Below are 16,033 nucleotides of genomic sequence, written 5' to 3' on the forward strand. Positions count from 1 at the left end.
GCGATACACCCCATCACCCCCGGACAACAACAGAACGTAAATGTAGGTCTCCGGCTCTGAATAGCTGAGTCGGCGGATTGCCCACGGCGTAAGATGTTTTATTTTTTATCACTACTCACTTTTTAATGGCCAATTACTCTTAGCTTATCAAATAAAATAGCGATTGGAGACCAGAATAACAATGAATAGGTTATAAATATGCTCAAAGTATTAAGCTACCATAAACCCCATCTTCTGCCACCTGCTGACACAAACTGCCCTCTGGCCCCCAGACTATAACCAGAGCCGTAGAGTTTCGCCGGCGTGCGTCCAACATACTGACATTGTGAACCCATATTTCTCTTAATGAATTACTTCGAGGGAACTGAGAAAAAACAAGAAATCGGTTGTGCACTCAACTGCACAGCAATTTACCAGTTTAATAATCAAACCGCAACTGAATCCACGAATCAAGTGATCGTATGAGTGTTGGAAACTATTTTGGCGCCTGTTCTTGTTTAGACAGGTATTAATCAGATTAAAAATGATCCGAAACCACACTTCTTGCAAATGGTTGAAAAGCAAAATTTTTGCTTATAGAAATGGTGTTGAACAAGTTCAAGTGCACAATTTCCTTCTTTGCAAAAAGCAGGTATTCAGAGCGAGGTATAAATATTCCATTGAAGATCATTTTGTCGATCAGGTTTATTTGGAAACGGGCGTTTTTGTTTCCGGCTTTTGTTAACGGACTCTATGAAACTATAATACGCCTCTGGACTATTACAGTGTCGTATAGGGAGAGTTACGCCAACTGGAGTTACCTCATTTTCGATAGTTCCAAACAAACTCGCTTTGCTATATAAAGTTCTGTTGAAAATTAAGGTATCGAATCATAAATACGACTTAAACACAGTCGAAATCACCATTTTCTTAGCCTTTTTATATACCACAAAGATCGTCAGAATTTTCTGATTTTTTTCATGTATAACACGAGCACCTTATCTATAGTTCGTTAGATTTACACCAGGCTAAAGTCAAAGTTCCGTTCATCACACAGCGTGGAGTTATTTCGATATTTGCGTCAACACATTTCCCCTTTATTTTTTATAATTTTAAATTTAATTGTGATTTAAATATCTTCATCACAATGGTTAATTGTTGGGCTGTGGGATGCTCAGGCAGATCGGAGTTAGGTCTACAGGTTTTTCAATTCCCAAAAGATCCTGAAAGAAGGAATGCATGGATTGTTAAAGTGGGCAGGTAAGATTCAAGTTGTTTTTAGTGTTTGCAATTGTATAGATTTAGATATTACTATAAGTTTAATATTGAACTGATTAGTAGGAAAGCTAAGGATAGTTGTAGACTTATTCATAGCCGTGTCAGGCCTATGTGAACGGAGTCATTTTTTATTATTTTATTTATTTAAACAGTGTCAATGTGAAAATTACAGGTTGAATTCTGGAAGTAGCAAAAGGAATCCAAAACTTTTGCAGCCAACTGCTTCTTCTAAACTTTGAGGTTAGTCAAAATATTGTTTAGAATTATCTTGTTATACGTATATACGTACATGTATATCGCTTTTTAAACCATATTGGTATTCTTATTGTCATTGTAATTATTGCTGCTAGTTGTTAGAATACATTTTACAATTATAATAAATGCTATTTATAAGTTTAGTTGTTTGTATAGTACCACTATTGTTTTTGTCATGTTTTATTATTATTACCAAAGTTTTCTTATCTGTTGTATTGCTTTGCATTTGTGTTATTATTGAAGTTGATGAAAATTGCATATAGTATGTTGCATTCATTAAGAGATAACTGGTTAAAAGTATTGGAAAAAGTTGTATAGGCATCTAAGAATAAGTTGAATAGTAATAGTAGTAGCCCTATTAGTAGGCCTAATAGTAATAGTAGTATTCATATTACTGTTTCCCTTGCTTACCTCTCCTCTTTTTTGTTTACTTATAGAGACATTTTGAAGAAAAGTGTTTTACACTGACTAAAACGGAAAAACGTCGACTGACAAGTGATGCCATTCCTACTCTGTTTGCTCACAGGCCACCACCTGTCTCTGAAAGAAAAACAGCTTTAAAAAATACTATAATCACAAGCCGCAGCTCTTCTGCATTCCCCAGAACAAGCCAAAATATGGGTGAGAAAATTTTTGTCATTGATTTCTATACAATTCAATTTCTCATTTATTGCTTATGATATATCAAACTGTGCAACAGATTTTTGCAAAAGTAATTTTATATTACAATCAGTTTCAGTTATTAATTTAAATGTATCTTTTAACAGGTGACTACAAAGAGGTATGGGAACAAAATTGCTGTGTGATTAACAATTGTATTCATTATATATGTAGCTTTCTTACACACTCTAACTTTCCTAACTGACACTCACTTCTATAACATTTTTCCTATTAGCGGTACAGCAATTATCTTATCAGTTGTTGTGGCCAGTAGAACTTAAGGGCTCAGGCATAAGTTTTATGTATGATTTAAATATCTGTCTAACATTCACGCATTTACTAATGAATTCAATCCCTCATCGCCAATGATAATAAATTGCTTGCTGCACAATTTCAATTCACTCGGCCAAACGTTTCTCACATTCTATTCATATTGATTTGCAAGTTTATGCGCTGTCCAGAGAGTAACAGTGCTCCCCATTTGCTGAATCTTAAAAGTGACTATAATTGTCATTATTTTAATATGGTATATTTGAATTTTTAGAAATTGATTCACCGAATGTCTTGGAATCAGAACTAGCGACAAGTAAGCCTACAACTTTGATCACATCCGAAATCGAGAGCATAGAGCGAATGTTACGGAAGAAGCTTAAGAAAGTATGTTATTAGTGAAATATATCGAAAACTATCATTTGATATAGATTATTTTTAAAAATATAAGCTGATTTACGCTATTATGCATTGAGGTAAGAGCAGTTCAGACTCATAGTGTTATAGAACAGTTTTATACGAGTAATTTTGAGGAAATTTAAGTTCTCTGAAACCCTAACATGTATATGCATGTACATGTATATGCTTGTTGAGAATTGTGATCGATTTCACTTTGATAACATGCAGATCTATGTTGCTATTGATTATTTTAATACCAACTTGCGTAGTCGATTACTTGTAAGGGTCAGCAGTGGTAATCAAGAACATTTTCAACAATGTTGCCACTTGTTTATTTTTTTACAGGTCCAACAAGAATATAGGGCTACGTTAGAAAAACTCCAAACCCATGAAATGGCTCTCAAAAAGTTGTTCAACAGGGATCAACTTGTTGCTCTTCAAAGACATTCTACTAGAGGATTGCAATGGCAACTCGATACAATAAAGAAAGGGCTGAAGTTGCGGTTTACTTGTGGGTCCACAGGTTACAATCATCTTCTGGATTCAGGAATGCCTCTTCCGTCTGTTAGGACACTGCAAAGACGACTTCAAACTATCTGCTTTGAGCCAGGAGTTCTCACGACTGTTTTTCAATACATGAAGGAAAAGGTGAGCTTGTGTAATTAAGAGTTATCTTATGTTTATATTCAATTTTATGCTTCTCATTTGTTTTGTTAATCGCTCTTTTTATATTCTGATGTCTTTGCGGATTATACTGCATTTACAAGTTTCTTTGTTTTAGGCTGCGAGTATGGATGAGAGGGGTCGACAGTGTTGCCTTGTGTTGGATGAGATGGAGATTACTGAAGCCCTTGAGTATGATGCTAGCAACAGCTCCGTAATAGGAGAAGTGACGTTACCTGGCCATAGTGGCCTTGCTAGTCATGGTTTAGTGGTTATGCTTGGAGGTTGGTGACGTTAATTTCTTGTTTATTTCACTTATTACTTTCCTCTTTGTGTCTGCAGTTTTACCACTAATATTACATGTACATCGAATCCGAGTGTTGGCTGTATCTTTGCAGGAATTACTGAAAGATGGAAACAAGTTGTCGCATTCCATCTCACTGGTAAATCTATTTCCGGGGACAGTCTAGCTTCTCTTATTATTGATGTCATAACACATGCAAGCGGTATTGGTCTGAAAGTTGTCGCTGTTACTTCAGACATGGGGTCAAGCAACCAAGCGATGTGGAAGACGTTTGGTATAGAAAGCAAAAGGGATTCACTAGTGAGCTGTATTCCACATCCTGTGTCTGGTGATAATGTACTTCATTTCTTAGCTGACGTTCCTCACGTTATTAAAAATTTAAGAAATGCGTTTGCCACTCATAAAGTTTTTACAATAGCTGACGATATTTGTAGAAAACATAATCTTCATTTTAACTGCATTAAACTCGCCCATGTTTTGGATCTTCTTGAATTCCAGTCTGGTAAAGACTTAAAATTAGCACCCAATCTGTCTGATAAAACTGTCTCGTCTACAGGACACTTCAGCAAGATGAATGTGGCGAATGCCATGCATCTCTTTAGTAAGTCTGTTAGTGCTGCTCTGAGATACCTCGTTAGTAAGGAAGGTAGATCTGAGGAGTATTTGACAACGGCTTGGTTTATTGACACAGTCGATCATTGGTTTGATTTGATGTCCTCTCGACATTCGGTAATGGCTTTATCTAAACACAAACTTGACGCTTATGCAGATGCTCGTTCATTTCTTGATGATTTCATACAAATAGTTCAGTCAATGCGGATAGGATTCAAGTATGCATGGAAGCCAGTCCAGGCTGGTATTCACCTATCTACACGGTCCATACTCAACATTTGTGATGACATGCTTGACAACATGGAGTTCTTACTCACCTCCAGGTTGACACAAGACTGTATCGAGAACCTTTTCAGCTCGGTAAGATGTAGGAGTCCTGTGCCTACAGCTAGAGAATTTAAATATGCTTTAAAACTGATCACTGTGGCACAGTATCTCAAACCGACCAAAGCTTCTAACTATGTAGAAGATGAGCGAGAGTACTTCGGAGATTTATTGCCATCTACCATAGAAGTACCAACTGCCGAGCCTTTGCTCATAGATGTACCTCTGGCTTCACGTGAGGAAATCAGCGCAGCAGAAGAAGAGTCATTATACTATCTTGCTGGCTATTGTCTACAGAGTTTGCTAAAGCTGAAGCAAGTATGTGAAGGTTGTTGCACCAGCCTATCTAACACATCTGGTGTTCCGCACTGTAGGTCTGGTTTTCTGCAATTTAAAAACTTTAAAGAGGGTGCTTTGTGTGAAGTTTCCGGTGACACATTTGCTCTGTTCAAAAAGTGGGAGTCTGTCGTGAGAAGCTTTGAACCTCATCTTAAGAACAACCATATAGGTACTTTGATAGCTTCTAAATGCATGGAGAATATTGATATGCCATGTGAGCTGCCCACTTGTCATCCTATATTGCAGAAGCTAGTGAGAAAGTTTGTGAATGTTAGACTTCATATTTTATGTAAAAAACATACCTCCGCCTCACAATCAGTGCAGTTTGGTAGCAGAAGCATGGCCATGCGAACACTAGCTCAGAATATTCATCATTAAGTGTTGTTGAAATTTGATGCTTTCTCCATTTTTACTGTACTCATTCTTGTGGACTAGTATTATATTTATATATGTTATAAACATGTGTAAGTCCGCTATTGCACACAAAATACTTTGTTGGCGTACCTTACTATAGTACTAGTACAGCTTAGCTTCTTTGACTTGTTTATTTGAAGTTAATAATTTTTATTGTAACATTACTATGAAAGATTTTCTATGTAGTATAATATGCTCTTTTAGTATTCAGTTTTTATTATGGAAAGTTGTTCAATTTTTATGTTGTACCTCATACTTCTTGCACGTTTAGTTGAAATCATTGTCCGTAATAAATTTGTGGTTGTCTATTAATTTGCATAAAACAAGCCTGTTTATAAGTTTTATGAACAAAAAAATTGGCAAGTGATGGTATTATAAATATAATTATCATTGTGAATACATTTAATTGTTTGTTTGGTCGCCCAAAGTTGTGAAATTGCAAGTAAACACAATTTAGCTAAGACATTCTAGTGCAGATAATAGGAGGTATTTACTATGAAGTAGCAGAAAACCTGTAAATATGGAGTTGTCACTTTTACAACTGCTATGTGAGTTAGAGCAAAACCTGAGCTTTCTTGTGGTATACTTGATAGTGCTCTAAGGTTACCCAAAGTAGTTTTATTAACTGATAAACAAAGACAGGTAAGTGCAGTCCATTGTAACTCTATATAAAAGTAGGCGTGGCCGATGTTTGTTTGGAACTTTCGATGCGTTTGTATAGGCTCCGTTGGTGGCGTAACTCTCCCTATACGACACTGGACTATTATAGCCTTTCGCAAGCGTAACCAAATAGCTGACTAATTCGTCTGGAAAATTCCTGATATTTGGCGAATGGTTTTTTCCTATCGTGATGGTTTTTTCCTTTCTGCGCTCTATATAAAGAGCTGAATAGAGCTTAGTCAACTATTAGCCGTTTTCGACTGGAGCTACTACTCGACATAAGCTGCCAATAGCTGCTAACCAGGGTATACCATACATTATTGACAAATTGTTGTATTTTCAGTGGACATATTGTCTCGAAACCCGCGTATGTCATAAGGTGTGCATCTATCTTTTATTACTTTTTGGGATTGTGAATAGCAATTGTTGTACTCAACTTTAATTCCAAAAGTCAGCATTCTCAGATTCTTGTTGCTAAAATTTACTAAAACTGATTATTTTCTTCATTCGTGCATTTGTCATGACTAATTATTTAGATGCCTGAAAGAAACTTTGACGCATTGGATGTAGACCGGCGCAGGCAAGCCGCTGAGTATGTGCCAGGATATGACTGGATACCTGGAAGATTTGGCCCACCACCTGGCATTCTTAAAGAAAGAAAGGAGCAATTTGGTAAGTGTGAACTACCAATTTGTTTTCAAAACCTTGTGGACATGTAAATTCTAAGTGTTTTGCTGCATAGATTGTCTTTTCATAATAATGAAATATATTTATATTAAAAGGTATTATTTTCAGAGTATGTATGATAAGTGAGCAATTAAATGTACTTGTCATGGCAATGAATTTGTTCAACATCATTATTGGTTTGAAAAAATTCAGTTTATCAAAATCAGACACAATTATACTATAATTAGCTAAACTTGTGCTAACTGGGTTAGCTACGTTAGTGCTATTCTATTCAGTATAATTGTGAATTGGTTCGTCACATTTGATTTAGCTGTTGACAACAGTGCTTACAGCAAAAATATTTGTATTGTGCAAACTCGCAAGGTCGAGGACGAAATAATTTTTCTTTTGTCCTGTCGTAGATCGCATGTCAGACAAGGAGTTTTTGTATGCCTTTCTAAAACTTAGTCAGGAAGAGAAAGAGTCTCTCATGGTCTCAGAGAGAGAAAGGCAGCGAACCTTTGCCGCTCACTGGCCAATAGAAACAATAGTCAAGGCTAATGACTGTGCTAAGGAGGGGTTTTACTACACCGGTGTAGCGGACAGAGTGCAGTGCGCTTTCTGTGGTGGAATCATCAGGAACTGGGAGAGAGGAGATGTGCCCAAGTATCAGCATAAAAACTTCTTCAACTACTGCAAGATGGTTCAAAGTGAGTTGCATGTGGTGAATATTGTAGTTTTACTATTAGAGACTTTGGATAATTTAATATAACAACCCCAGTTAATCAAATTTATTTCTGCTACAAGATACTGTGAATTTCTTATTGCTACAATCAATAAAAATGTTTCCAGATTTCTTAGATCGATAGCGGAACATTTTGTCTTGTTAGTTTATCTAATATTACCCCTAAACATAACTAACTACTATATTTAGTAGGTGTTTTTAGCGCAAGTATTTATCAGTGTATTTTTATTGCCAAATGATTTCAGCCTACCAAGCAACACTCTCAGGGATAATATAGCATGTTGATTATTATGTTTTAGACAAGCCATGTCAGAACATCCCTATAAGTAACTGTGGACTTCCTAAAGACCTCATGACAAATCAACTGAGTAGCTTTGTCAGAGATGATCGAAGTGAGTATTTGCTGACCACATACGGTATGAGAGTTCATTAAATGTTTAATAAATGATTAGTATAAGTCCACATTACTATGTCACCTCTTACCATGTGTTACATTATAATAGTTTATGGTGTAATACTGTAATATAGCTATATATTTTACCAACACTGTAACAGTTACTTCTTGCTGATATGTGAGTCATACCATGACTTCAACACCAGCCCTAACCATTTATGAACTATTGTGCAGAACCAGCTACTCTTGGTGACCTGAATATTAACACAATCAGACCCAAGGATCCACCTATGAGTGTCTACAGTAAGAGAATGGATACATACCGACGATACCCTAGCGGTAACCCAATAGCTGCAGACAAGCTTTGTGAAGCAGGCTTCTTGTATGAAGGCATAGGAGACAAAGTGAAGTGTTTCTGGTGTGATGGAGCGCTTGAGATGTGGAGCAGGGGAGACGATCCATGGGCAGAACATGCAAAGTATGTGTACAAACCTGAATTAACTGCTTAGAATGATATTATAATTTTATATTTATATTATATTAATATCATAATTTTTTTAATTAATTTTATATTAATATTATATCAATATTTTATATTAATATTATAATTTTTATATTATATTATAATTTTTCTTTACTAATTTAATTTTATTGCGGTATTCAACTGCATTTTTGTTTTTTTAAGGTGGTACCCAGGCTGCACTTTTGTTCAACAAACAAAGGGATTGGCCTTCATCAAAACTGTGCGGCAACAGATGACTCCCGATAACATCGCTACTGCAGAAACCCTGCTTTACAACAAGGGCGATGTTTCTTTTCTTGGTAAGTTGCTTATCATTTTATTTCAGCTTTGGGTTCTGGACCAACCTTTTCCACTTCTGATGGCAGTATATTTATTATGCCATTCTGACCTAGATATTAGTTTTATTTACTAAACAAGTCCAGAGGTAAATATGTTGTCTATTAAATGGTCTTTTTAACAAAATAGGTCATTTATGTTATTTACTCTGTCTAATTTGTGATGTAAATTGCATCAGTGTTTACAGACCTCTGGATATTAGTTAATTATTTTTGTACTGCTGCAGAGGAAGACATGGAAACAAGTGAAGAGCCAGTGTCTATAGAGGAACTTGATGGATACAAATACTGTCGATTACTTGAGTATCCAGCTGAGATCATTGTCAAGGCTTATGAAGTTAATGATGGTAAGTTACATAGACTTTGATATTGTCTAGAAGATTTGTGTATGCTGGTAGCTTTGTTTAAGTGACATATTGTTTTAGCCATTGAGACTATAATTAGTAATTGACCTTGAAGCGAAATCTTTTAGACTATAATAAGGCACAGTTAAAATAGTTTGTATTTACTCGTTATGTACCACACAATTAGGAACTTACTCTATTGTGGTTATAGATGTTGAATTTGAGGAACCAAGTAAGCTGGTGGAGATAGTACAGGAGCTGTATGAGGGCAACTCCATACCTTTAGGTAAGTGTAGAGAGTTCATTTAAAGACATTTTGTGTAGTCATAGGTCATTTCGATGTCATTAGAGGTCATTGTACATTTACTGTTCTACCGATCAACTTGCTATAGAACTTACTCTTACTGTTTACAGAGGAATACCAAAAAGAAGTAGCTAGTAGAAAGAATGACCAATCAGTGACAACTGGTGTCACTGATTCAACCATTCAACCAGGAAGGTGGGTACCTCATATTCAACTGTTCTTATTGGTTGCCATTAGATGACACTCAATACTAACATTGTCTCCCTCCGTATAACACAGCCTTGTATTCTTATAGGAGAATAAACGTGGTTGAGCTGATCACGAACCCTAATGATCCCTCTGAGCAGGAATGTAAGGACCTGGTCAATGCTCTCAGATGTAAAAAGTGCAGAAAGAACATGGTGAGCTTTCCTTACTATTCTATCATTAGCTATATATTTATTATTAGGGCTTCAATGAGTCAATAGTTTACCTTTAACATTGATTTCATTATTGACTAGTTTCGTGTATTGATCTGATTGCTAAATGACCGTAAAACCTCAAATTGAATGCCGTGACATTCCATTTTTCAACCTTCCCCATAGTGGCAGTCAAACAGAGGTGGCGTTCAAATAGAGGCTGGCATTCAAATAAAGGTGGCCTTGAAATGAAAGGTGGCATTCTATTTCTCAACCCTTCTCTCCTAGAGGCGTTCAAATAGGGGCTGCCTTAAATTAAAGGTGACGTTCAAATACAGATTTTATGGTAGTTTACATTTCACATTGATTTCATTACTTGCCAGTTTGATTTATTGATTTGTTTGTTGGTCATTGCACGCGTACTATCCTCTGGGTAATATACTTTTAGTCTATTCTTGACTAATGGATGTTTGTTTGTTGTAGTCTGGAGCCGTTGTTCTTCCTTGTGGATGTTACTGCCTCTGTCAAGACTGCAGCAAAGGAAATCTCCCTGCAAAATGCCCAGCATGTGCTAGCACTGTGAAGGGTGCCTGCAGGACCTTCCTCGCCTAATTGTGACATAGTTTGAACTGGTTATGTAGAGACGCCAAAGAAATCCTAAAATTCTCAAGATTCTAAGTAAAATGTCACTTTTAGATTTTCAATGAGCCAGAGTTGGCGCGAAATCATCTGTTAGCAAGGTCACGTTGACGTCGTGAGATGGCTTATTTTGTCTAGTCAACATCTAGATTCTGGGTTTGTTTATTAATATCTGTAGGTGATGATGGTATTTATTGATAAACAAAAAATGAAAAAAGAATTAATCTGAGAAAAACAGCAACTGTTGTGCATTGACGATAACCTAGAACCTTGCATACATTGGTGATGAGAAACATCAGGTATACTAAAGTTTTCCTTAAGATTGACTTGAATTTTTCAAGCAGTCCTTTTTCTGAGATCAGTTTTCAAGTGTTTTATGAAACGAACCCGTTGCCTTATACTCTGCAATATATATAGTTTATTTTTTTATTTCTTTACAAGTTTTACGGCAGGATAATCTTATATTTCACTTATATTTTTTTTATTTAATGCATTTATTTGTATTTTGAACCTTGATATTTAGTGACAGTCTTTATATAGCTTTTTTATAGTTAATTATAAATACAGTCAATATAGCTGTACAGCAATGATGACTCACAATATAACTACATATACAACTTCAACCACAGACATTCGACCTATCAACTTCAATGATTTATATATGTATTTAAAACTATAACCAATAACTAAGTAGAGGCATGTGGGGAAGAATTTAGTAGCTCGTCTTCAACTTCATGCTTATTTTGTTATGGTAAAAGCCATTTTCATTACCGCTTTGTTTCAGCTATGCATGATATTTTTACTAACTGATGAAAACTGAAGTCTACCAGAGCAATGTCTTTGAAATTTGCGGTGAACCTGTAGGAGTTGAACCTCTGCTGAATTGGGGTGTGAATGCTAATATGCTTGCGTGTTTTATGAGTGATTAATGTTTACACCTTTAGGGTTGTCATGGTTGGCTAACATATAGCAGCAAATGCATATAAATGGTATTACAAGCATGCCAAGATACCTAGTCACTCGGAAACCATAAAGTTGCTGATAGCAACTATTAAAACAACATAACTCACAAGTTATATCATAAAATAGCTGAAACCAAACAACACAGATGAAATATTGCTATTATTGAAAGCATTGTTTTAACAATATTGCCCATTCATGTATCAATTGCGCTATTGATGTACACATTGATGGTGCAATTGGTGTAATCATTGATTGCACCATTGTTATCTGGGTTACGAATCAATGAAGTGGAAATGGAATATTTATTCCACCATTGTTATACGTATATGAATCAATTAGGCAGAAATTGGAATAGCGATTGCACCATTGTGTATATAGCATTTGAAAATTTAAGCATTATCTCTTTACATTTTGGGGCCCTTGTATATGTACACATTCCCGACTTTTACATAACAAAATTCTATCATGTATTAAAGCTAACAGATAACTTCAAGCACTCAAATCTTTACTATAATAAAAGTGCTAATAGTGTTGGGAAAAACACTGCGCTGTATATAGATTATATAGATGCACTCTGATATTTGGATTCTCAGACAAGCATGCTATCATGCGCACCATTGAATATATTGAAAAACTGATTGCACCATTGTTATATATGTATGAATCGATTAGGCAGAAATTAGAATAATAATTGCACCATTATGTGTATATCATTTAAAGTTTAATGCATTTTCTCTTTATGGGCGCCCCTTGTATATTTGCATGTTCCAAAGCTTTACACTACAAAATCCTATCATGTATGTGTCAAAACTAACAGAGAACTTCATGCAATCAAATCTCTACTATAATGAGAGGGTCAAGAGTGTTGAAAAAACACTCCACTGCAAATGGATGCACTCTAATATCCGAATTCCCAGACAAGCATGCCACTATCTACACCACTCGATCACCTTTCTATGTTCCAAAGCTTTACACTACAAAATTCTATCATGTGTCAAAGCTAACAGAGAACTTTATGTGCTAAAATCTTTACTATAATGAAAGTGCTAATAGTGTTGTGAAAAACACTGTGCTGTATATAGATTATATGGATGCACTCGGGTATTACACGTATTACTAGCTATTACACGTGACCATCTCTAATGATAAAAGCCAGTGTACTAGTAACCATAACAACTCAGTATTTTTCTAAGAATATCAATTCATATTTCATCATTGACGCTCCGAGATGTTTTATAATGTGGAAAGATAATGGGTGTGGAAAGCATATTGAGTTTGATTAAGAAGGGACCATAATCAATTAGCATTTAGTCACACACACACACTCACACTTGTCGACAGATCTTGAAAGTGAGACTTCTCATGTTTCCTGCAAGAAGTGCTAAACAAGATGAGATTTATTTAAACTTTGTCTGTGTTCACAGACTACAGATAGACCTGTAATTACAACTAACTTGGCATGTTAAATTTTGGCATTTGGTCTAAAGTTTTGTGAATGTTACTCTCAGCATAAAATATAACTTTTTTATACAAAGCCCTAATTTTTTGCAACATTATTGGTTTTATAAATAAAGGTGAAGAGCAAGTCAATATTGAAAATAAAATGTGTAAAAAATGAAAAACCCAGTTGAAGTTGATTTTAAACCTGTTCAAGATTAAATTAACAAGATTTATGTTGCATATTTCTATCATTCAATCTAACTATACAAATATTTAAATAAAACAGAGCATGCTAGCAACATGGTAATAATATCTAAGCTAAACTACAGCAGCCAATGTTTACAGGGAAGTTAGTTGCATAAATGACTTCTTTAAAAATCTAACAGAGTAAATAATTTTATTTCTTTTCATTCAATAAGTTTGAAAATAAAACTGATGTACTCAGAAAATTATAATTTTGTACCACGTAAACCTACAAGACGTACATGTTAACATAGCAAAGTAAACACTAATTACACCATGATGATGTCTCTTCTCAACCTTATGATAATGTATTGAAGGAATTGACCATGGAGGTACCCTTGTACAGAATTACCGGGTATGAAAAACTTAAACCTTGAAAAGACAAAAGAAAAGGGTATATTAATTTGAAGAGGACATCGATTTATGCTGAAATTTTGCAGTTTCTGTTGAGATTTTTGGATAGCTTCTAATCTTCCAAATAATTTTGATTAGAGATTCTCCTTGAGAAGCATGGAAAATCCCTTATTGGAATTCCCCAGTGAATTGCAATGGTTTTATGAGAAGGTATTTTGTTTAATGATTCTTTCAGCGCAAGCACTAATGCAAAGGCTTAAGCAAACAATGGGCAACCATTGATATGGTAAATTCCACAAATGCTTTTTTGGGATTCCTAATAGTGTTGCAGATTGATTTTTCTGTAAAAACTGTAGCTTCTATTAATTTTCGGACAACTTTAGACAATTTCATACATATTTCAATACACTGTTGCTTATGGTTATAAAAACCAAATTAAGTAGTGACGTAGTGCCTTTGTGTATGCTATTCTACACAATAGACAATGATTAATAATAATTACTTTACTGTAAGAAAACTGCTGAATGATCACCATCATTCAGCATTCGTGCATTAGTCAGAAATCATAACCTTTTGTATACAAACAGGTATTATATGAGCTGGCAAAACTATTGCCTATTTCAGGTGATATTTTACTCTCCAAAATGACACTCAATCTTTAGGTTTAAATGAATTATTTCATTTATTAAATTGCCTACGTCTGGGTATAGTTAATGGAATACTACTGCATCATAGCAAAACTATCACGGGCAACCTAAAAAATTTTTATTTGCCATTATTTAATTTTTATTTTCAGTTTAAGCCTCGTCACAAAACTTCTGTTTTTGATTCATCGACTTACTTGGCTAGTATCTAGCTGAACGATGACTGAAATGTCATTTTCCAAAACCAATTGCCAGAAATAAGCAATCATGTTAGACAATAGTAGTTGTGTAGCGATCCACTGTTTCTTCTTCTTGTACCCTTGCAATTTAAAGAAAGTGGGTAGTTTAAATAGATCTCAAATTTGATAAATAGATAGCAAATATATAGTGTTACAACTTGTAGTGAGAAACAATAATCAACTGCAACATTTTAATTAGACAGCTTTGTTAGCAACTGAGCCACAGTTAACGCAAGCCAACTCAACGCTAAACAAGGCCAGCTGACCAGCTGATAGGTAAGCAAAAAATAGGGGCTGTCTTTGGCATGTAGACATTTGTAGACAAATCATTTAACATTGTTTTACACTGATACAAGGCTGATATATTTGATCAGCAAGTTGTTTAAAACAAAACGCAATTAAATTTGTTTCATAATGTGAAAATTTTGGTTGTGTGGTGTGTCCGCTGCGTAGAAAATGGCGTAATAGTTAATGATTAGATAATATCATAGGACTTTGTATGTGTATCTTTGTACATTGTATGATTATTATATTTTGTAGCTCGTTTACCAAGGTACACACTCTATTTATCATGATACATCAATCACTTTCAATCGATTCTAGAAAGCATATTGCAAAGTATTTAATAAAACTATTACATATAATTTTAAAGCTCATCATCACTGCCTATATAATTACCATCCTCAATCTTGTCGTTCATCTCATTGCTGCCGTTTACACAGCCACATGGACCTCTGCAAACTAAAGATGCAGTTTTGCAAGAGCATCGGCTTTCATATCTACTCTTTTTGCATGAGCAATTAGTCCATGGGACCAACTGCCTGGAATAGCTCTGGGTCAATCAGGAAACCACTGCACAGAAATCCCATGATCGTCTTTACTCCATCCATGATTTGTGGGATCAGGTGGCATGCTTAATGGTTGAATTGCCAGCTGCCATATTGCTGCTTGATAATTGACCCTCATAATTGACCCTTCAAGCCTTTGTTGGTGGAAGGATTTTTCATAAGATGCCCTTATTTAAAACCACCTGTATTTTGCATCGGCTAGATTTGTGGAATCAGACTGAACATAATTAATGTTAAAGTGAATTAAAGTTTTTGTTTGCTACTAACGACGCTGAAGAGTCGCTGGCGAGACCGGAAACAGACTATAAACCTAATTGCTTTCGGCGTAGTTTAATACTCCCGTACTAAAATATGATGTAAACAGAGACATCGAGTTACACTCGATGACTCTGGATGTAAATGTCGGTCTAAGGCTCCGCTAAGCTGATTCGACTGATTGCACACGGTGTAAGCAAAATCTTATGTTTGTATTACTACGCACTTTTCACTGGCCAATCACTGTTAGCTTATTAACTAAAATAGCGGTAGGAGACCAGATTAATGATGACTAGATTATAAATATGCTAAAGGTAGTAAGTTATCATAAACTTTATTTTCTGCCACCTGTTGACACAAAAACACCCTGTGGCTCCCAGACAATAACCTTTTGCAAGCGTAAACAAATACGTATGTAGCTCGCTGGTGCGTGTGGCTGGTTCGGAAAATTCTAGATAATGGCGCATGGTTTTTCCAATCGTGATGGTTTTTCCCGCGTCACGCGGGAGGGGCGCGCACTCTCTCTATGCTGTCAGATATCA

At 35.4% G+C, this 16,033-nt stretch overlaps 1 protein-coding gene across 1 annotated transcript; it reads left to right on the plus strand.

Annotated features, from left to right (window-relative positions):
* The first annotated feature begins 6,419 nt into the window (after positions 1-6,419).
* LOC137404513 (baculoviral IAP repeat-containing protein 7-B-like) lies at positions 6,420-10,906 on the plus strand. Its single transcript, XM_068090743.1, has 11 exons — positions 6,420-6,462; positions 6,694-6,829; positions 7,246-7,533; positions 7,868-7,960; positions 8,197-8,440; positions 8,648-8,784; positions 9,048-9,167; positions 9,376-9,450; positions 9,579-9,663; positions 9,764-9,869; positions 10,350-10,906. The coding sequence occupies exons 2-11, from the start codon at positions 6,694-6,696 to the stop codon at positions 10,476-10,478; spliced, it is 1,413 nt and encodes a 470-aa protein (XP_067946844.1). The 5' UTR covers positions 6,420-6,462; the 3' UTR covers positions 10,479-10,906.
* The last annotated feature ends 5,127 nt before the right edge of the window (positions 10,907-16,033 follow it).

Source organism: Watersipora subatra, chromosome 9 (assembly GCF_963576615.1).
Source record: "Watersipora subatra chromosome 9, tzWatSuba1.1, whole genome shotgun sequence".
NCBI classification, from domain to species: Eukaryota; Metazoa; Bryozoa; class Gymnolaemata; order Cheilostomatida; family Watersiporidae; genus Watersipora; species Watersipora subatra.

What these genes read in the sequence shown, in the direction of transcription:
- LOC137404513 (XM_068090743.1), top strand. Translation starts at nt 6,694, where the DNA reads ATGCCTGAAAGAAACTTTGACGCATTGGATGTAGACCGGCGCAGGCAA. An exon ending in CCATGGGCAGAACATGCAAA is followed by an intron (nt 8,441 to 8,647) that starts GTATGTGTACAA and finishes TGTTTTTTTAAG; the next exon opens with GTGGTACCCAGGCTGCACTT. An exon ending in GGCTTATGAAGTTAATGATG is followed by an intron (nt 9,168 to 9,375) that starts GTAAGTTACATA and finishes TTGTGGTTATAG; the next exon opens with ATGTTGAATTTGAGGAACCA.